Source organism: Phoca vitulina, unplaced genomic scaffold, assembly GCF_004348235.1.
Source record: "Phoca vitulina isolate PV1807 unplaced genomic scaffold, GSC_HSeal_1.0 scaffold33, whole genome shotgun sequence".
Classification (NCBI taxonomy): Eukaryota; Metazoa; Chordata; class Mammalia; order Carnivora; family Phocidae; genus Phoca; species Phoca vitulina.
Window position 1 is genome coordinate 20,050,086 of NW_022589736.1, and position 23,313 is coordinate 20,073,398.

Sequence of the window (23,313 nt, forward strand, 5' to 3'; positions counted from 1 at the left end):
ACATATTTGGGATAACAGTTCTTTATCTGTGGGTCTTTTGTAAATATTTCCTCCCACTCTGTGCTTTGTCTTCTTATTCTCTTGACATTGTCTTTTGCAGAGCAGAAAATTTTAATTTTAATGAAATCCGATGTATCAGTTATTTCCAAAACACTATCAGATTTGGTGTTGTATCTAAAAAATCATCGCCCGAGGTCACCTACATTTTCTCCTACATTATCTTCTAGAAGTTTCACAGTTTCGCATTTTATATTTAGAACTCTGATCTATTTGTGAAGGGTGTGAAGTCTGTGTCTGGACTTAATTTTTTTGCATGTGGTGTCCAGTTTTTCATTATCATTTGTTGAAAATACTGTCTTTTTCTTTCATTGTGTTGTCTAGTCCTTTGTCAAGATCCATTGACTATATGAGTCTCATTAACTTTTAAAAGGATAGTGATAGAATGAATTTGAATAGCTAAGTGAACATAAATGGGGGGTTCCAAACAGAAGAAATGGACTGTAGTAAGACATTAAAATGAGTGAGGAGGAAAATAATCTTGATTTATTAAAGAAACTGTGATAATAGAGGTAGTTTGAGCATAAATGTAAGAGAAGCACAGAGATTGTTGAGTATTAGCTTAACCATGGTAAGGATTATTATACTAAATAATAGGAAAGCCATTTAAGGATTTTTATGCAGTTGCATGATCAAGTTGGAATTTTAAAGGTCTTTAAATGTTTATACTTTGGCTGCACTGTGTAGAATGAATTGAAGGGGAAAGTATGGAAATAATGGTTTCAGTTGGGAGGCTTTAAGAGGAAGGTAAGAGATTATCATGCACAGAAGTGACATGTAGAGATAGGTCATAATAAAGTTTTATTAAGTAGAATAAAGAAACACTTGACTGAGTTTTGGAGGAAAGGGAAAAGGGATGTTTTAAGTAATACTCCCTAGTTTTTATCTTGACTTATAAGATATAGAATGAGAGAGAGGGAGCAGAAGGGAGGGAGGAGATTATTATTTTCTGATTTTTGGAGTTTTGACACTAATAAGGGAACAGTGTGTTAGAGAAACAATTTTTGGATTTATTGACATAAATAATTGAAGCTTTAGTACTGTGCTGGATTTACCTGGATGAGTATAGAGTAAGATCCAGTGTTTTTAACTAAAACTTTGGCATGGCAGCACTGCTTAAAGTTTTCCATTCTAGCTGAAGTATGAAAGATGAAGTCTCCTCTCTTCAAAGTAGAGAGGTTATTAAGTGTAAATATAAATAAGGAGGTATAAAGGGTCAAATACCAAACCCTAAGGAGAAAGTCACAATTCAAGAAATGTGAGGAAAGATAAGCCTTTGGGAAAAAAAAATTAAGAGTGTTTGGATTATTAAGTAGGATTGTTTTGGGGTACCAACTATAAATAGGTTTAACTCTTTAATAGAACCAAGAATTTGGGGAAGATGAGAAAGGAGAAAATTTCATACTAGGGAAAGGAGGGTCACTAGTGCTCGTGACAAGTGTGTGTTGAATGCCTGCTATGTGCTAGACACGATCTGAGATCCCACAGTAAGCAAACAGGCAGACATTCCTGTGTTCTGGAAGCTTGCTTCCTAATTGGGGAGAGACTCAACCTATAATAAATGAGTAAATTACATACTTGTAAAGGGCATCTATGCCAAAGAAGAAAAACAAGGCAGGGTAAGGGTAATGGGGAGATGATGTGGTTGGCAGAGGACTTTGCAAGTTTAAATACGGTGGTCATAGCCGGTCTCAGTGACGAAGTGATTTAAAGCAAAGACTTTAGAAGGTAAGGAAAGAAGCCCTGAGGATATTTTAGATAAAAGTGTTCCAGGCATAAAGAAGGAATTGAAACAGGAGCATAGTTGGTAAGTTTGAGCAATAGCAATGGAATCAGTGTGGCTGGAAGAAAGTGTTTATGGGAAAAAATAATAGGAGATGAGGTGAAAGGAATAAGCAGCCCACCCAGAGCTGTGGTCCTCAATCTTGGCTTCTTTTGAGAAGCTACCTGGAGAGCTTCTAAAACTCTGAATGCCATGACCTATTAAGTTACAATCACTGGGAGGTGGAACCCAGGCCCCCTCATGTGATTTTAACATGCAACCAAGGTTCACAGTCATTCAGCTCAGACCTTAGGAGTCATTGTAAGGGAGCGCTGGCTTTTAAATGGGCATGAGGGGGAGGTACTGGAATATTTTGAACCGAGGACTTACAGGATTTGACTTAACAGGATTACCATGCTTGCTGTAGGGGAAATAGACAGGAGGGTATTAATGTGTGTCAGAGACCACCAGTAAAATGCCTGTAACAAAGTTGGGTTTATTGATACTTGGTGAATAAGGAAAATGGCTTACCAGGGGGATCTGTGAGGCATCCAGCAAAAACGTGTTAGGAGGGACTCGTTACAGCATTTGGGCTTGTGTTGGGTGATTTGCAGAAGGATGCAAGGAAGCTGGAATTTTCTGGATTGGGTGTTTATAAGAACAGGATAATTCTATGATTGTGTATCTAAATAAATTTGGAAAGTGAGAAAAATGGAACTAATATTGTAATTGTTAAAGATGCAACAGTTAACTCATGTTAGCTAGGATATTTGCACAATTTTTGAGTTTACGCAGTGATCCTTTTTTTTTTAAAGATTTGTTTGAGAGAGTGCATGCTCAGGAGCGTGTGCGTGTGAGTGGGGGGAGGGGCAGAAGGAGAGAATCTTCAAGCAGACTCCCCACTGAGTGTGGAGCCCAATGTGGGGCTCGATCCCACAACCCATGAGATTACAACCTGAGCCGAAATCAAGAGTCAGATGCTCAACTAACTGAGCCACCCAGGTGTCCCTACGCAGTGATCCTTTTGCCTGTGCTCAAAATGATTACAGACTAGTCCCCTTTTGTCTGTTTTTCTCAGTTGACACAATGTCCTCGAGGTTCATGATACGTGAAAATCTTTGTGTTCAACAGAACAGCACTGCAGCCCTGCCATTATTGCCAGGCCAGCTTCTGGTAACACCAAGGTTTCTGACAGGGCCCAAGAAAGCTGCCAACTAATGGCTGTCAGGGGCAAGATGAGAAGCAGGAAGACCAATTAGGAGGCTATTCTAAAATTGAGCGAAGAAATCACGGTGCCTTGAACCAGGGTGACGCAGGGGAGGTGGTGGGAAATGGGAAGATTCTGGATGAATTCTGAAATAGGAGGAAGAAAAGGGATTTATTGATTGGATATGGGGGGAGAGAAGAAGAGTGGGTTAAAGAGTCCAAGGTCTTAACTTGTAGAAACTGGAAGGGTAGTGGTGCCATTTCTGACCCGGGAAAACTACAAGAAGAACATGTTCTAAGGAAAAGCTCAGGAGCTCACTCCTGGGTATATGATATTTGAGATGCCAATTAGATATTCAGGTAAATATGTCTAATAGAGAATTAGATATATGAATCTGTAGTTCAAGGAAGAGGTTCAGGTTGGTAATACAAATTCGTGAAATATCAGCATACAGATGGCATTTAAATCCTGAGACTGGAAGAGTTCTCTAAAGTAGTGAAGATAAAAGATCTAGAAGCAAGGGTAAAAGAAAGAACCAGCAGAGAAGATGAAGAAAGGAATAACTACCGAAGAAGGAGGGAAATTCAGAGATTTTACTGTCTTGGAAGGCAAGTACTCAGTGTTTCAAGAGGGTGGGAAACATGGTTAACTGCCACATATTGCTGATAGATCAAGATGAGGACTGAGAATTGACTTTGGATATAACATGTGAGGTAATTGCAGATCTTAATAAGAAGAGTAAAGCCTGATTGGAGGGAGCTCAAGAGAAAATTGGAAAGATAATAACTCTCATTGACCTCTTTCTAAGACATCAGAAGGGAGAACTGAGAAATGAGTTGGTGGCTGTTCTATGAAATGGGGTCAAGAGAGTTGAACAGCATGTTTCTATAGGCTTGTGGACAAAGTAGAATAGAGAGGGATAGTGTGTGATGTGAGAAAGGGGGAGCACTTTCTGGAGAGATGCTTTTGAATAGCCAAGAGAGGATGTGATCTAGTGCATAAGCAGAGAACGGCCTCAGCTAGGAACCCAGACAGTTGTAACAGAGGAAAGGTGGACTATATAGGGGTAGACCCTTCAAGGTGGGGAGGTGTGGTGGTGATCATTGTGGAAATTGTGCTTTAGAAACTGGGAATAATGAGGAAATAGAAGATTCTTGGGTAATACTAATGACTCTGAAAGTGAAAAAAAGAAAATCACATTTTTTTTCACTTACTGGATTAATGACTCCTAGCTTGGAATACTATACCTCTAGGGTCTTTCAGGAAAGGAGTCAATAGGCTACTGCAAATATTTCAAAAAGGTAAGTGAAAATTGTGTCTTTTTTCATAATATTTTTTTCCAGTTTTATTGAGCGATAGCTGACATACATCACTGTATGAAGTTTAAGGTACACATTATAGTGTTCCTTTCTCTAGTTTAATTGTAAGAATACAATATACAAAGTATGTATTTATTGACCGTTGACGCTATCAGTAAGGCTTCCGGTCAATGGTAGGCTATTAAGTTTTTGGAGAGTCAAAATTTATATGCAGATTTTCAACTGTGTGTGGTGTCAGCACCTCTAGCCCCCACATTTTTCAGGGGGTCAACTGTATATGCCACAGCTTCTCTATCCATTCATCCATCATTGGACATTTAAGTTGTTTCCCTGTTTTGACCATTATAAATGATGCTGCTATGTATAGGGGGGTTCATTTATCTTTTCTAGTTAGTGTTTTCAGTGCCTTTGGATATATTCCCAGAACTGGATTATATCTTCATTCTGTTTTTCACAGTGGCTGTACCAGTTTACAGTCCTTCCAGCAGTGCCCAAGGGTTCTCTTTCCTCTACATCCATGCCAGCATTTGTTATCTTTTGTCTTTTTGATGATGGCCATTCTAACAGGCATGAGGTGGTAACTCATTGTGGTTTTAATTTGCATTTCCCTAATGACTAGAGGTGTTGAACATCTTTTCAAGTACCTGTTGCCCATCTGTATTTCTTTTTTTGAAAAATATTTATTAGGTTATTTGCTCATTTTTAAATTGGGTGGCTTTTCTGCCATTGAATTTATGTGGTTTGCATATTAACTCCTTATCAGATACATGGTTTGTAAATCTTTTTTCCCATTCTGTAGGTTGTCTTTTTGCTTTGTTGATGGTTTCCTCAGGTGTGCAGAAGCTTTTTAGTTTGATGTAGTCCTACTTGTTTATTTTTTGCTTATGCTTTAGGTGTGATTTCTAAAATGTTATTACCAAGACCAATGTCAAGGAGCTTTTTCCTGTGTTTTTCTTGTAGGAGTTTCATGGTTTCAGATCTCACAGTGAAGCCTTCATTTAATTTTGAGTTAAATTTTGTGAGTGGTGTAAGATATGGGTCCAGTTTCATTCTTTTATCCAATTGCTCCAGCATCATTTGTTGAAAAGACAGTTCTTCATTGAGCATTCTTGGCTTCCTTGTCAAATATTAGTTGACCATATTTGCTTGGGTTTGTTTCTGGATTTCTTTTTTTTTTTTTTTTTTTAAGATTTTATTTATTTATTCATGAGAGACAGAGAGAGAGAGAGAGGCAGAGGGAGAAGCAGGCTCCCAAGGAGCAGGGAGCCCGATGCGGGACTCGATCCCGGGTCTCTGGGATCATGACCTGAGCCGAAGGCAGACGCTTAACCATCTGAGCCACCCAGGCGCCCTGTTTCTGGATTTCTTATTCCATTGGTCTCTTTGCTTCTTTGCCAGTACCATACTGTTATGGTGATTATGGCTTTATAGTATAGCTTAAAATCAGGAAGTATGATGCCTCCTGCTTTGTTCTTTTTCAGGATTTCTTTGCTTATTTGGGGTCTTTCTTGGTTCCATATATATTTTAGGAGTCTTTTTTCTACTTTTGCTAAAAAATAAAAAGTCACTGGAGTCTCGATAGGGATTGCATTGAATCTATAGATGACTTTTGGTAGTACTGACATTTTAATAATATTCTTGTCCACAAACATGGATACCTTTCCATTTATTTGTGTCTTCTTCAGTTGCTTTCATCATTATCTCACAGTTGTTAGAAATCTTTCACTTCCTTGGTTAAATTTATTCGTAAGTATTTTATTTTCAATGCCATTGTAAATGGGATCAGTTTATTTCCGTTTCAGGAAATTTGGTGTTAGAGCATAGAAACTCTATTGACTTTTCTAAGTTAATTTTGTATCCTGCAACTTTGCTGAATTTGTTGATTAGTTTTAACAGTTTTTTGGTTGAGTATTTAGGATTTTCTCTATATAGAAACATGTCATCTGCAAATAGAGACCATTTTACTTCTACCCTTTGAATTCTAATGCCTTTTCTGTTTGTTGACTGATTGCTCTAGTTAGGACTTTTAGTACTATATTGACTAGGAGTCGTGAGAGTGGGCACCTAATCTAGTTCCTGATCTTGGAGGAAAAGCTTTCAACCTTACACCATTGAGTGTGATGTTAATTGTGGGCTTGTCATATATGGTGATATGTTACTTCCATACCTCATTTGTTAACTCTTTTTATCATGAATGGCTTTTGGATTTTGTCACATGCTTTTTCTGTGTCTATTGAGATGATCATAGGATTCTTTTCTTTCATTCTGTTAATGTGATGTATCGCACTGATCCATTTCCATATTTTGAACCATCCTTTCATCCCAGAGATAAATCCCAGTTGATTATGGTAAATGATCCTTTTAATAGGCTGCTGAATTTTTTGCTAATATATTGTTGCAAATGTTTGCATTTATAATCAGGGATATTGATCTTTAGTTATTTTTTCTTGTAGGGTTCTTATCTGGCTTTGGGTATCAAGATATTGCAGACCTCATAAGGTTTATTTGGGAGTATTCTCTGCTTTTTGATTTTTTGGAAAAGTTTGAGAAGATTGGTGTGTTAATTCTTAAAAATTTGGTAAAATTCACCAGTGAAGCCATCTGGTTCTAGGCTTTTCTTCATTGGGACATTTTTTTTTTTTTTAATTACTGATTCAGTCTCCTTACTAACTAGTAAGTTATTAGTCTAGGCAGATTTTCTATTTCTTCCCAATTCAATTTTAGTAAGTTGTGTATTTCAAAGAATGTTTTCATTTCTTCTCAGTTGTCCAGTTTGCTGGTGTATAGTTGTTTGTAGTAGCCTTTCATGGTTTTTTGTACTTTTGTGTTATCCATTGTAATGTCTCCTTTTCCATTTATAATTTTGATAATTTGAGTCCTTTTTTTTTTTTTTACCTGTTAAAATTTTGTCAATTTTGTTTGTCTTTTCAGAGAACCAACTCTTAGTTTGGTTTATTTTTTCTATTGTTTTTCATTTCTCCATTTATTTCTGCTCTAGTATTATTTCCTTTTTCTCTGCTCACTTTGGACTCAATTTATTCTTTTTCTAGTTCGTTAAGGATGGAGCTAGGTTATTTATTTGGGATCTTTCTTGCCTCTTAATGTAGGTATTTATTGCTATGGACTTTCCTCTTAGAACTGCTTTTGCTCCATCCCTTAATTTCTGTTAATTTTCCATTTTCATTTGTCTCAAGGAATTTTATTTCCCTTTAATTTTTTTCTTTGATTCATTGGTTGTTCAGGAATGTGTTTTTTAATTTCTATGTATTCAGAATTTTCCTGTTTTCTTTATTTTTGATTTCTATTTCCACACCATTGTGGTTAGAGAAGATATTTGATATGATTTCATTCTTCTCGAATTTGCTAAGACCTGTTTTATGGCGTACCATATATTCTATGCTAGAAAATGTTGCATGTGCACTGGAGAAGAATGAATTCTGCTGTTGCTGCATAGAATGTTTTGTATATTACTGTTAGGTCCATTGGGCCTCTAGTGTTGTTCAAATCTGCTATTAACTCATTGATTCTCTGGATGATCTATCCATTGCTGAGAGTATGGTGTTAAAGTCTTCAACTGTCATTGTATTAGTATTTATTTCTTCTTTTATCTCTGTTAGTTTTTGCTTCATTTATTCAGATGCTTTGATGTTGGGTCCATAAATATCTACAATTGTTGTATCTTATTGATGTAGTGACCCCTTTATCATTAAATAATGACCTTTTCTGTCTCTTTTTTTTATAATTTTAAAGTCTCTTGGTTTGATATAAGTGTAGCTATACCTGCTTTTTTTTTTATTACCATTTTCTTGAAATCTATTTTCCCTTCCCATCACTCTCAGTCTATGTGTGTCTTTGAGGCTAAAGTATTAGGTCTTTTTTTTTTTTTTTTTTTAATTTTATTTATTTATTTGACAGAGAGAGACACAGAGAGAGAGGGAACACAAGCAGGGGGAGTGGGAGAGGGAGAAGCAGGCTTCCCGCGGAGCAGGGAGCCCAATGCAGGGCTCGATCCCAGGACCCTGGGATCATGACCTGAGCCGAAGGCAGACGCTTAACGACTGAGCCACCCAGGTGCCCCATAGGTTTTTTTTTTTTGCAGTACCTGCCCTCTTTAATGCCCATCACCAGGCTAACCCATCCCCCCAACCTCCCTCCCCTCTAGAACCCTCAGTTTGTTTCTCAGAGTCCATAGTCTCTCATGGTTCATCTCCCCCTCCGATTTCCCCCTCCTTCATTCTTCCCTTCCTGCTATCTTCTTCTTCTTCTTTTTTTTTTTTAAACATATACTGTATTATTTGTTTCAGAGGTACAGGTCTGTGATTCAACAGTCTTACACAATTCACAGCACTCACCGTAGCACATACCCTCCCCAATGTCTATCACCCAGCCACCTCATCCCTCCCACCCCCCACCACTCCAGCAACCCTGTTTGTTTCCTGAGATTAAGAATTCCTCAGATCAGTGAGATCATATGATACATGTCTTTCTCTGATTGACTTATTTCCCTCAGCATAATACCCTCCAGTTGCATCCACATTGTTGCAAATGGTAAGATATCATTCTTTTTGATGGCTGCATAATATTCCATTGTATATACATATACCACCTCTTCTTTATCCATTCATCTGTCGATGGACATCTTGGCTCTTTCCATAGTTTGGCTATTGTGGACATTGCTGCTATAAACATCGGGGTGCACGTACCCCTTCGGATCCCTACATTTGTATCTTTGGGGTAAATACCCAGTAGTGCAATTGCTGGGTTGTAGGGTAGCTCTATTTTCAACTTTTTGAGGAACCTCCATACTGTTTTCCAGAGTGGCTGCACCAGCTTGCATTCCCACCAACAGTGTAGGAGGGTTCCCCTTTCTCCACATCCTCACCAACATCTGTTGTTTCCTATGTTGTTAATTCTAGCCATTCTGACAGGTGTGAGGTGTTATCTCATTACGGTTTTGATTTGCATTTCCCTGAAGATGAGTGATTTGAGCATTTTTTCACGTGTCTATTGGCCATTTGTATGTCTTCCGTGGAGAAATGTCTGTTCATGTCTTCTGCCCATTTCTTTTTTTTTTTTTTTTTAAAGATTTTTATTTATTTATTTGACAGAGAGAGACACAGCGAAAGAGGGAACACAAGCAGGGGGAGAGGGAGAGGGAGAAGCAGACTCCCCGCTGAGCAGGGAGCCCGATGCGGGGCTCGATCCCAGGACCCTGGGATCATGACCTGAGCCGAAGGCAGACGCTTAACGACTGAGCCACCCAGGCGCCCCGTCTTCTGCCCATTTCTTAACTGGATTATTTATTTTCTGGGTGTTGATTTTGATGAGTTCTTTGTAGATTCTAGATACTAGCCCTTTATCCAATATGTTATTTGCAAATATCTTCTCCCATTTTATATGTTGCCTTTTAGGTTTGTTGATTGTTTCTTTTGCTGTGCAGAAGCTTTTTATCTTGATGAGGTCCCAATAGTTCATTTTTGTCTTTTCTCAGTACAGTAGCCACGGGGATGAGATTAAGTCAGAATTTGTTACTCTTCTGCTTAAAACATCCCACTTGTTTCCAATATCTCAAAATTAAAGCCAAAAAAATTAAAGTGACTGCTCTGATTTCATCTATTCCTCTCCCTCCCTCCCTCTTCTGGAGATACCATGGTCCCTGATATTTCTGGAATATGAGAGGCATGCTCTTGCCTCAACGCTCTTTTCCTTTCTGTTCCTCTGTGTTGAGTCGTCTTTACCTATATAGTCACATGCCTTGCTTCCTCAGCCGCCTCCTTCAGGAGTTTACCCGGTTGCCAGCTTTTCTATGACACCTCCCTTGATACACCATCTATGAATTTTCAACCCTTCTCTGTAATGCTGTATTTCTTTCTTTATTTTTCTTCTTTGCCTTATTATCATTAAATGAATTATATATGTTTTACTTAATTCTTTTGTTTTTTCATTATCTCCCCTAATGTCCCTACCCTTCTCACTCACATTATTTAAGCTCCATGAGGGCAGAGATTTTTTTTTCTTTCTTTCCCACATTTTACTTTGCTATGTTCTTAGAAGACCCTATGCATGTGCCAAACATATAGCATGTACTCAGTACATGTTTGCCAAATGAATGAAGAGTGAATGAATGAATGAGTACATGTTAGTTATTCAGTTGTTATAATTGCCTATTTGCTCATAAATTTCCCACACTAGATTCTAAGCTCCTTATTGGTGAGTACTATATACATAATACTTATGTATTTTATATCTTTATACACAATATTTAATGTAGTGTGTGTTGAGGGATGTGAAAGGTCTGAAACTTTACCCTACTTATAAGCTAACAAGTTAGCCTGCCATAGTTTCATGGATGCTGGCAGAATAGGTGAGACTCCTGGGTCAGAGACAAAAGGACATATTATTAATGGCATAACACACAGCCTAAGTGTCGATACTGCCCTAGTTCCTCTTGTTCCCTGAGTCCCAGGAGCAGCATGTAGGAGCCCAGGTGGATGTACATATGAAATGGCTTTTGTATCACAGCTTAGAAAGCCTTAGTTTATGGAACCCAAATCTTTTATAGTGGGATTCAAGCATATGTCTGACCTGTTTTAGAGGAAGACATTTCCTTATTATATTATATTATACAAGGTAATAATTTGCCCTGTGTTATAGATGGAGTCACTACCTCTGTTTTTCATTGAGTGCTGTTTAAATATCCTAACAAAGATGGTCTGGAACAAAGGGGCAGTTAATGGCTCAGCTTATAAGACATGCAGAAACATGAGAGACCCATGGAGAATTGAGTCCCAACACTGTCTTTGTTGATCCGATTATAGGAGACCCTTAAAACCATCTGTAGAATAATGTAATTAATCATTTTTATTTCAAATGCAATAATTTTGAATGCCAAATGTTATTATTTATGCATTGGTGCTCCTTTAAAAGATTTCATTACTTGTATTTATTTATATAGACATCTTTTTTATTTCATGGTACTTTTGTACATATTTCTTGACTATTTTATGTTTTAAATAACTAATGAATATTAACTATTGATGAAGTCTACAGTTCAGTTATTTCAACATTATTATAATTCCAAACTTATAAACATTTGAATGCATGAAAAAGCCTGAAACTCAAAGAAATACTATTAGTAGAGATCATGTTCTAAAATAGTATATATGATATTAATGCATTTGAAGTTTATAATAACCTCTGCTTCATCAAATAAAGTACAACCTCAATGAACTTAAGACAGTGTACTAGAATACTCAGTTAACTTTTGTCCTCCTTCATGCAACTTTCAGGAGGGTCATGAAATCTAGCAAAAAAAAGAAACTTAAGGAGAGTTAATCTAGTGGATTTATTATAAACATGCCTCAAAGATATTGTGGGTTCAGTTCCAGACCACTGCAGGAAAGCAAGTATCACAATAAAGCAAATCAATTCTTTAGTTTTCCAGTGCATATAAAAATTATGTTTGCACTATGCTGCAGTCTCTTAAGTGTGCAGTGGCATTATGTCTAAAATAACAATGTACATACCTTAATTAAAAAATACTTTATTGCTGAAAATGTCATCATCTAAGCTTTCAAGGAGTCATAATTGTTTTGCTGGTGGAAGGTCTTGCCTCTGTGTTGATGGCTGCTGACTGATCAAGGTGGTATTTGCTGAAGGTTGGAGTATCTATGACAATTTGTTAAAATAAGACAACAATGAAATTTGCCACATCAATTGGCTCTTCCTTTCATGAACAGTTCTCTGTAGTATGCGATGCTGTTTGATAGCATCTTACCCACAGTATAACCTCTTTCAGAATTGGAGTCACTCCTTTCAATCCCTGCTGCGGCTTTATCAACTAAGTTTATGTAATATCCTGAATGCTTTGTTGTCATTTCAACAATCTTCACAGATCCTTCCCCAGGAGTAGGAATAGGTTATATCTCCAGAAACCACTTTGCACATCCATAAGAAGCAACTCCTTATCTGTTCAATTTTTTTTCCACTTTTAAAACCATCATTTTTGGCATTAATATTTTTTAAAATTTCAAGTTTTTATTTAAATTCTAGTTAACATACAGTGCGGTATTGGTTTCAGGAGTAGAATTCAGTGATTTATCACTTATGTGTAACACCTGGTGCTCATCACAAGTGCCCCCCTTAATACCCATCACCCATTTAGCCCATCCCCCACCCATCTCCCCTCCATCAACCCTCAGTTTGTTCTCGGTAGTTAAGAGTCTCTTATGGTTTGCTTCCCTCTTTTTTACTCCTTTCCCCTATGTTCATCTGTTTTGTTTCTTAAATTCCACATATGAGTGAAATCAGATGGTATTGGTCTTTCTCTGACTGACTTATTTCATCCAAGTTTTATTATGAGATTGTAGCAATTCAGTCACATCTTCAGGCTCTACCTCTAATTCTAGTTCTCTTGCTGTTTCCACCCCATCTGTAGTTACTTCCTCCCCTGAAGTCTTGAGCCCCTCAAAGTCATCCCTGGGGGTTAGAATCAACTTCTTTCAAATTCCTGTTTATGTTGATATTTTGACTTCTTCTCATGAGTCATGAATGTTCTTAATGACATCTAGCATGGTCAGTCCTTTCCAGAAGGCTTTCAATTGACTTTGCCCAGATCCACCAGAGGAATCACTATCTTTGGCAGCTATAGCTTTATGAAATGTGTTTCTGAAATAATAAACCTTGAAAGTCAAACTGACTACTTGATCAATGGGCTGCAGAATGGATGTTGTATTAGCAGGCATAAAAACAACATTCATCTCACTGTACATCTCCATCAGAGCTCTTGGGTGACCTGGTGCATTGTTAGTGAGCAGTCATATTTTGAAAGGAATCTTTTTTTTTTTTTTTTTCTCTGAGCAGTAGGTTCAACAGCAGGCTTAAAATATTCAGGAAACCATGTCATAAATAGATGTACAGTCATCCGGGCTTTGTAGTTCCATTGACAGGGCACAGGCAGAGTAGATTTAACTTAATTCTTAAGGGCCCTAGGATTTTCAGAATGGTAAGTGAGCATTGGCTTCAACTTCAAGTCACTGGCTGCATTAGTCCCTAACAAGAGAATCAGCTTGCCCTTTGAGGCTTTGAAGCCAGGCATTGAGTTCTCTCTAGCTATGAATATCCTAGATGGCATCTTCTTCCACTATAAGGCTGTTTCATCTACATTGAAAATCCACTGCTCAGTGTGGCCACCTTCATGAATGATCTTAGCTAGATCTTCTGGAGAACTTGCTGCAGCTTCTACATCAGCACTTGCTGCTTCACCTTACACCTTCATGTTATGGAGATGACTTCTTTCCTTAAACCTCACGAACCAACCTCTGCTAGCTTCAGACTTTTCTTCTTCAGCCTCCTCACCTATCTCAGCCTTCATGGAATTGAAGAGAGTCGGGACCTTGCTCTGGATGAGGCTTTGGCTTAGGGGAATGTTGTGGCTGGTTTGATCTTCTGTCCAGACCACTCAAACTTTCTCCATATTGGCAATAAAGCTGCTTCTGACTTACCATTTGTGTGTTCACTGGAAGCACTTTTAATTTCCTTCAAGAACTTTTCCTTTGCATTCACATCTTGGCTAACTGTTTGCTAGGTCAAGAGACCTAGCTTTTGGCCTATCTCAGCTATTGACATGTCTTCCTCCCTAACTCCCTAAGCTTCCTCATTTTAATTTTTGATTTAAAGCGAGAGAGATGTGGCTCTTCCTTTCACTTGAACACTTAGAGGCCGTTGTAGGGTTATTATTGGGCCTACTTTCAATATTGTTGTATCTCAGGGAATAGAGCGGCCGAAAGAGAGGGAGAGAGATAGAGGAATGGCCGGTCGGTGGAGCAGTCAGAACACACACCACATTTATTGATTAAGTTCGCCATCTTGAATGGCACAGTTTGTGGTGCTTCAAAACAATTACTATAGTAACATCGGAGATAACTAATTATAGATCACCATAGCAAATACAATAATAATAAGTTTGAAATACTGCGAGAATTACCAGAATATGACCAGAATTACCAGAATAAGGTGAGCAAATGGAAAAAATGGAGCTAATAGACTTATGGGTTGCCATAAGCCTTCAGTTTGTTAAAAAAAAGTATTTGTGAAGTGTAATAAAACAAGGCATGCCTTTATTAGTATACAGTTTAAAATCTACTTCTAGAGCATGCCCTATCATTATATATAGATTTTATATGATCCTGAATTAAAAACTCATAGCACAGTGCTTGCATGTAATAGCCCTAAAATTGTCAGTTATCATTATTATTACTTTAACTACAAATGCAGTGTAATTTTTAAGAGCACAGGCTTTGACATCAGGTCTGGGTTGAATTGTGTCAGTAATAATGAGCACTGATAAATTATGTGTTAATCCTCTTTCACCCTTATCTTTCTTATCTATAAAATGGGGACAATAATATGTTCTGTATTTCAAGAGAATTAGAGACGATGTGACATATGTAATAAATGGATGTCTTTCACACCACAGTTATGTCTTTACTGGTTTAGATCACTCTGGAAACCACAGTTTGGCCTTCAGCTGGGCTTTAGGTTTCTAATTTTTACAATTACCACCTATATGTTTAGCCATTTTCTCTTTTTCTCCTAAATCTGAGAATCTTTTGCTGATGTGGCTGAAACCAGAGGGAGTTTGGAGTTCAACTACATGATGTATCAGAACATATTTCCTCTTATAAATTTTTGTTTTGTTTTTCTTTGCAGCACTTAATTAAGACTTTTTTTTTTTAGAGCAGTTTTAGAGTCACAGAAAAGTTGAGGAAAAAGTAGAGATTTCCCATTTACCTTCCCCCCGCCCCAACAGCTTCTCCTACATCAACATTTCTCAGTATGGGGGTAGGGAGGGAAAGTTGAGGAGAAAGTAGAGATTTCCCATTCACCTCCCCCACCACACACACACACACACACACACACACACACACACCCACCCCCCCCCCCCCCCCCCCACCACATTTCCTGGGTGGGGGGGGGGGGAGATTTGTTACAACTGATGAATCTACACTGACACATAATAATTACCCAAAGCCCGTAATTTATATTAGGGTTCATTCTTGGTGTTGTACATTCTGTGGGTTTGGAAGAATGTGTGGTAAAATCTGTTTGTCAATATGGTATCATGCAGAGTATTTTCACTGCCATAAAGATACTCTGTGCTCCACCTAGTCAGCCCTCCCCCCACGTCCAACTTCTGGCAACCACTGATCCTTTTACTGTCTTCACGGTTTTGCCTTTTCCAGAATGTCATATAGTTGAAAGCCTACAGTATGGAGCCTTTTCAGACTGGCTTCTTTCACTTAGTAATATGCATTTCAGTTTCCTCCATGTCTTTTCATGGCTTGATAGCTCATTTATTTTTAGTGCTGAATAATATTCCACTGTCTGGATGTACCACAGTTTATTTAACCATTCACCTTCTGAGGGACTCTTTTGTCACTTCCAAGTTTTGGCAATTAGGAATAAAGTTGCTGAAAAAAAAAAAGGAATAAAGCTGCTGTAAATATCCATATACAGGTTTTTGTGTGGATGTAAATTTTTCACCTCCTTGGGTAGATATTAAGAAGCACACTTCTATAAATTTTTGTCTTTGCATGAGACCCAAATTATCAGCTCAGACACTTTGTACCTTTCATGTTTATTTCTTACACATGATTCTCTGTAGGGATCATCTCAAATCATCAGAGAAATTCTGAATGAATCTGATATAAGACCATCCGATTCTGTATTTTTTCCTCCTCACAAAGTTCCTAGTCTCCTACATAAATTTATCTTTTTCTGTCTCAGTGAAAAGCTCTCAGCATGACAGTGATAGTGTAAGGTGATGGAGCTGTGTGTCAGTCCACCAAATATCTCCTAGCACCCTTTCCTCAGGGGTAGCTACTATAATTATATTTACATAAGTAATAGAGGCAACAAGGGTAATTTTACTGAAAAATAATAAAAGCTGCTATAGAGTCACTAGCTTTTTTACCCATATCCATAGGAATAGATAATTTTTAGAAACTTTATGTCAACAGGCATCCTGTTATGAACATAATAACCCCTAGACAAAGCTTGGTACACAATAAACCCTAAAGTAATGGTAACTGCGATTGTTCTTACAAATTATGTTCTTTCTGATGATGATGATAATTGAGAAAGTCGATCATGAGCCTCCAGAAAAGTGAACAATCTTTGAACCTCAATTATTAAAATGTACCAACGCATTGTATTTCTAAGTCAGGAAGAGGCATACATAATTTCCAACAGCTGTTCTAATGAAGTATATATTTGGTTAACAGCTAACCAGATTAATTTCAGCTGACTTGTTACATCAGCTGAAGCGAGTTTTTAAAATGTGTATAGAAATCTAAGTATTTAGAAACAAAGTAGATGAGACAGGCATATTTGAAGTTTAACAACATAATCATCTGTTAAAAATTGCTATTTTTGATGGGCCTTATCTAAGAAAACTAGAAAATTGCCACAATGGTTTCTGAAATTTTACTACCATTAGAATATTCATTTATTTCTACATCAGTATCTCCCTGGATAGCAGACGATAGACGATAAGGCTCCTTTTCTGGGTAGCTATGTGGGATAGCTATTCCAAAGCATCAATAACTCCTTTCCTTTCTGTATTTGCATAAAAGCAGTCCTGGATCCTTTCTTTTTTTTAAAATTTTTGGATTGTCTGAAATAGGAATCAAAAGCATTGCTTTCCCAGGGATTGAAATGGCAACTACATACTTTGAAGCCCCTGGAATCTATGTATACTTATGGATTATTTATATATTATGTATTTGTAAACAGAGATGGCCTTTGAAAATATAGCCTTAAATATTCTGAGAATTTATCCCTAAGTTGTCGTAATTATCATTATTATTTTTCACCGTTGAGCAGCATTTAATTCTCTCCACAAATTTGTAAACTTTACTTGAGAAATCTTCATTCTAAATATAGCTAATTTGTTGATTTTTCTGATTCCTAATATAATGAAATATAGCTATTCCTTGCTTCTGAAAGTTGATGCAACATTTTATTATTTGTGTGCTTTTTTAAAGATTTATTTATTTTGGGGGGAGGGGCAGAAGGACAGGGAAGGAGAATCTCAAGCAGGCTCCCTGCTGAGCACAGAGCCTGATGCAGGGCTGAGCACAGAGCCTGATGCAGGGCTCAATCCCACAACCCTGAGATCATGACTTGAGCCAAATCAGATGCTTAACTGACTGAGCCACCCAGGTGCCCCAAAGCTAATGCAACATTTTAAAAGTATCATACATTCTCATTGATTTTTGGTCACATTTTTAAGTTACTCTACAGTCATATCAGGAAACCTGATAGAAAGCAAGTATATTTTTGAAATCAGATATTTTATAGAAACTTAAAAAATAATATAATATTTATAAATATTTAATAATATTTTATGTTTATAATATTACAACTCACCTCACCTTCCTCCCTGTGTAGGTAAAGCATTTTCAAAATTGAAAATGATTTATCATTAGGTTAAAATTCCCTTGTAATTTTGAATTTTATAATCTCAATGAGTGACTTACTGTATACTTTTATTCCCTAAGCTTATTGCTTACTAAATATTTTTACAAGGGAAGATCTATGCAAATTATTACTATATCCTTGGATATAAATAACCAATGACCAACGATTCCAGTGCAATAATCATCTATAGGAGCAGGCCTCATTTTGCATTGGGATATATAGTAACACTGAATGTCCACGCTGAATGAACTCAGATTATGCCTTTTGGGTTTATCTTTTTTCCAATATCATAGCAATTAACAGTTATTGTCAATAGTTGCAGAAAGAATATTAGATCTGGAATGAAAATCTTTGGATTTCAATCCATCTGTACAGTTTCCTAACTATCTGACCTTGGTTAGGTTAATAACTTCCTTGAACTTTCCTTTCTTCATCTGTAAAGCAACTATAACAACAACACTTTCTTCATTTGGCTATTGTGAAAGTTGGATCTATATAAAGTGTTTAGTACAGGGTCTATGATATAGGTATCTATTAAATATTAGCTATCATTCAACACTATTATTATAACTTCCCAGTCCTGCCCTTTCTTATGGCTTTGTGGAAATTAACTATTTCTTACATATTTACTTGAAAAGTGGTTCAAATTATTCTTCCCTGCACAAATTATGCAATGCACACAGTCCTTCGAGAAATATTAAGCTTTACAAAATTTGTGGTGAATGTTATATTAAATATAATCTGGATTTTTCAAATACTAATTTTTTTAGAAATAACTACTTTTCATGTCTTAGTGTAAAATAAACTGTAGGAATAATTAAGTCTTCCAGATGATGTCATAGTGGCGAGTATCAGAATAAATTAGACCTTAGCAGTTCTATAACCAAAATGGCTAATAATGCTGTTTCTTTGAAAAAATATTTGGTAAAAATTTAATTTCTTAAATTGATAATTCTGCTTTATCAATTTCCAGTATGAAAAGCACAACTCTGTTTTGTTTTGTTTTGTTTTTTTTTAGATCAGGTAGGATCCTTTTTTTCCTCCAAGGTGTCCTTTAATGTACTTAGAGAAGTATAACAAGGTGATTTCAGTTGAGTTCTACCCTTCCTAAAGTATGAGAATACTTTGGAGAGCCACCTTAGGAGTCACATTTTGTTTTCTCAGGTTCCAAATGCGACTTTGAAGCAAATAGCTGTGGTTGGTTTGAAGCAATCAGTGGTGACAATTTTGACTGGGTATGGAACTCTAGAAGTAACCTTTCGGCTGAATTTGAGCAACAGGCTCCACCTTGGGATCATACTCACAACACAGCTGAGGGTAAGAAACAAGGAGAGGCTCTCTGTTACTCCTTCCATTCACCCTTGGTCAGGTCTGTTAAGAGAAAGAAGCATTTAAAGTTCTATGTTAGCGCAACAAATAGTGTGACAGATGAATATTGTCAATTGTGCTGATGTTTGTCAGTATGAAATGACTCCTTTATGGGTGGTGGAGAGGGAGTATAGATAGGTTTGGCTGAATTCACTGAAATTATTAACTTTTTGCATCATTTTCACCTAGAGGTGGATATGAATTTAGTTTTCACAAGAACAAATTTGACTAACAATCACTTTTATTGATTTTTAATTGTATAATCTTAATTTTAGTCAGACGCAGCACTTAGTATAGGGCTGAGGGGCAGGTGTGTCAACTCAGTCGGCTAACATACGATTTGTATTTGTGTCCCAATAGGGCATTTTATGTTCGTTCTGAAGAGAAGCAGAAGCTTGTCACAAGTTGCCAAACTCCAGAGCCCAACCTTTAGCCAGGCGGGACCTGGATGCACGCTTTCCTTCTGGTAAATACTAATGACCGTGGTCAGCTACCCTTGCAACCCAGTGGTTGCAGGCATACTCCTGCACTTACCAGACTTTATGATTTGCCCCTGGTTTGGCTTTAAAAATAGGTATTGCGTTAGATTTATACAGTTAGCATTTTACTTAGGAGCACATTATCAGTATTTGTTGTGTTCTTTCTTTAGATGAAAAGGACTCTTTCCCTCCAACAATGGATTATAATTTAATTAACTCTGCTTCCCTTGTTCTGGATTGAACTCCTTGGGAAAGGCTCCCAGGGTCCTGCAAGCCAGAGTATGCACCTCAGCAGATAAGCTCTCGCCTATGAGCAGCCACAATTACTGCAAGAAATAAAGGCGTCCATTATGATAGCTAATTGTTAATTGACTGTTGATCGAGTGGGAGAGCCCGTAAGTTAAATGTCTATGCCATAAATCATTTACATTTCTTGTGTTTGCTCTTTTTTCAGGTTTTATAACTATGGCCTGTCAGTGGGAGCAGCTGAGCTACAGCTACACATGGAAAATTCCAATGACTCTACAGTACTCTGGAGAGTATTATATAATCAGGGCAACCAGTGGTCACAGGCAACTATTCAGCTTGGACGCCTTACTCAGCCCTTCCATTTGTCACTAGATAAAGTCAGTCTTGGCATTTATGATGGAGTCTCAGCTATCGATGACATCAGATTTGAAAATTGTACTCTTCCCCTTCCTGCGGAGAGCTGTGAAGAGCCAGATTTTTTCTGGTGTCGACACAGCAAGGCTTGCATAGAAAAGCTTCTGTTATGTGATCTGGTAGATGATTGTGGTGATCACACTGATGAGGATGACTGTGGTAAGTACTTTATTATTTTTCTTTTTTTGGTCCTTCTTATTTTGACAGTGGGGATCTTGATTAGTTCTAGCCAATCGAGGCAAAGACATGAAGCATTTTTCCAAAGTTGATGACTTTGATGAGTGATGAATTAGTCGGGCTACCAATATTTGTTGTGGAGACTTACGAACTAGATACTAGAGATACAATGCTGAACACAACTGCTGAGTCTCAGATCTCAGGGAGCTTATGGTTTAATCGAGGAGATCGATGTTATTTGAATATTTAAAAAATACATACAAAGTGGCAGCTTTGATGGGAGATCCAGAGAGGGATCTGTGACTTTTTATAATAATGGTATTGAACTTCCTAGAGGTGATGACTTAGCTGAGATCTGAAAAATGAGAAGTCAAAGCATCTATGCAAAAGCCCTGATAAGTGACTGCATGGCAGATGTGGCTGGAGCGAGGAGGTGAAGGGGAGAGAGGGTGCAGCATAAGGACAGAAGTGTGGGGGAGGCCGGATTTGCAGATCTTTATTGTCCACATTAAGGAGGTTTCTCTTCATTTGTAGGTTTTTAATAAGAAAGGTAATTTAATAAGATTAGCATATTAAAACATGTCACTGTGGATACAGTGTGATGAGTGGATTGGAGGAGAGTGGATTCAGGAGACCCATCAGCAGGCCATTGCGGTAGTCCACTGAGGAGGGGTGGGCAGCCTGTAACACAGCCAGAGTGATGGAGATGGAGGGACTGAGGTTTGGGAAAATATTTAGGAGGGACATTTGATGATGTTTTGGAAGCAGAGAGTGGGCTGTCAAAGATAAGTCTTGAGTTTCTGGTTTAAATTACCAGAAAGCTTATGGTATCTGATGATTATATATGTTTTACAGTTTTATGAACCTAGCTCCAGATAGTGCCCACTGCACTTGCTCCTGAAAATGAATCAGAGGCTCATAGCTGTTTTTTTTTTTTAATTACAAAAATCAGTCAGAAAAAGAGTTTGTATCTTCCCTTGTCCAGAAATAGCAACAATTCTTAAAATTCAGGCTATATGCCTATTACATTGAGAGGCTAATTATAAACTAAAGTGAAGCCATAAAATGCTTGGTACATCATAGGAAATTTCCATATAAATTATCGTAGAGAGTGCTGCATAGATGTGGTCTTTGATTCAGTCAGGTGGATTGAAGTCAGAATTACCATGCATCTCATTACACAACTAATACCTTGAGTGGATATAAGTAAAGTTGATAACTTAGACAATGGCTAACACAAAAAGTGTTACTTATCCTCAAGGTAATTTATTTTTGCAGATTTAGAAAGCTTTCTCATCTTTTTGAAGCTCTCCAAATCCTACTCCTCAAAAAAAAACATTGCTGTGTTGCTAAAAACAAGCAAATTATCCTTCAAACCACTCAGTATTAACTTAGAATGGAATTATGGCAGGTACAAGTATAATAGCAGAATACTTCTTGTGACTAAATATTAATGAAAGGGAATAGTGTGGCATTAGACCGTCCATTTCTCTCACGGCTGTCCATATAGACATATTACTGGATTACACAATGCATTAGACATCCAGAAATCGCTACTGTATTTCCTAAAGTTCCCTGTGTTTAGAGAAATGGTTTTGTATTTAAAGGTTCAGGTGTATTCATTCCCTTTTGAAATAAAGATTGAACGTACAGTCAATATGAAAACAGGCAATATCAAAGTCCATTGGCTTGAGTGCCAGTTTTATGTCAAAAACCTTAGCAGCTTGACATTCTCCTTCTGCTCCACAGCCAAAGACTGACACATGGGGAGTGCGCTGCAGGTCCCCAGTTCACATCATAACTGGGCTTGATTAGTCACAAGTGAGGAAATATCAAATGAAAGCTCATCTCCCATTTGACATTTACTCACTGGGTTCCCTTCGTTAGGTCTAAGCTCCTGTTCTGTGGTTTTCAAAAGACAGATGATTTGTTCTTGCCTGGCTGCATTTATCCACATATGCTTATGTTTATTGTTTCAGAATATTTATTCCCCTTTGGCACCAAGTGCATTTACTAAGATGAATAGTTAAAGGACAGCTGACATTTATTTTTTAAAAATATTAACTTATGTAAATGAAGCTAAAATGTAGAAGTCCTTGTTAATTCTAAATCCTGTTCCTTCTGCCAAAATCATGCTAAATGTACATTCTATGGCCTTTATTCTACACAAATCCTTGGTGTCAACAAAATGCTCACATCCCAAAAAATGAGTACATTCCTATATTATGCTAGAAATTATGGTAGATTGTCTAGTTGACAAGGGACAAGTCAATTCTTCCTAAGTGCTTTGAATTCTTCTAGGGACTGAGAGGAGTTTAAACTTTAAAAGCTCCAGGGCGCCTGGGTGGCTCAGTTGGTTAAGCGACTGCCTTCGGCTCAGGTCATGATCCTGGAGTCCCGGGATCGAGTCCCGCATCGGGCTCCCTGCTCAGCGGGGAGTCTGCTTCTCCCTCTGACCCTCCTCCCTCTCATGCTCTCTGTCTCTCATTCTCTCTCAAATAAATAAATAAAATCTTTAAAAAAACAAAAAAACAAAAAAAAACAATCTTTTAAAAAAAATAAAAAAATAAAAAAATAAACTTTAAAAGCTCCAGCTCAAAGGAGCTGCAATGTAGTGAGAAGAAAAGACTACCTCCAGGAGACAAAGCACAGCAGGAAGCATAAATAGAGAAGGAGAGAGGGGTGAGGTGTTTCAGGCACGTCGGGAAGATGCGAAGGGGAAGGATAGTTAGGGATGAACAGGAAGTTAATTTGGGAAAGGTGAAGCTTGAAAGAAGAGTTTAGATTTAAGTTCAGATT

The 23,313-nt window shown here is 37.5% G+C and overlaps 1 protein-coding gene across 1 annotated transcript in view; it reads left to right on the top strand.

Annotated features, from left to right (window-relative positions):
• MALRD1 (MAM and LDL receptor class A domain containing 1) overlaps positions 1-23,313 on the top strand; it is an 803,589-nt gene that overhangs the window by 160,148 nt on the left and 620,128 nt on the right. The window contains exons 16-18 of the mRNA XM_032425534.1: positions 18,992-19,144; positions 19,556-19,661; positions 20,129-20,496. Of these exons, the coding sequence (XP_032281425.1) occupies positions 18,992-19,144; positions 19,556-19,661; positions 20,129-20,496 (627 nt within the window). The remainder of the gene's footprint in view (positions 1-18,991; positions 19,145-19,555; positions 19,662-20,128; positions 20,497-23,313) is intronic.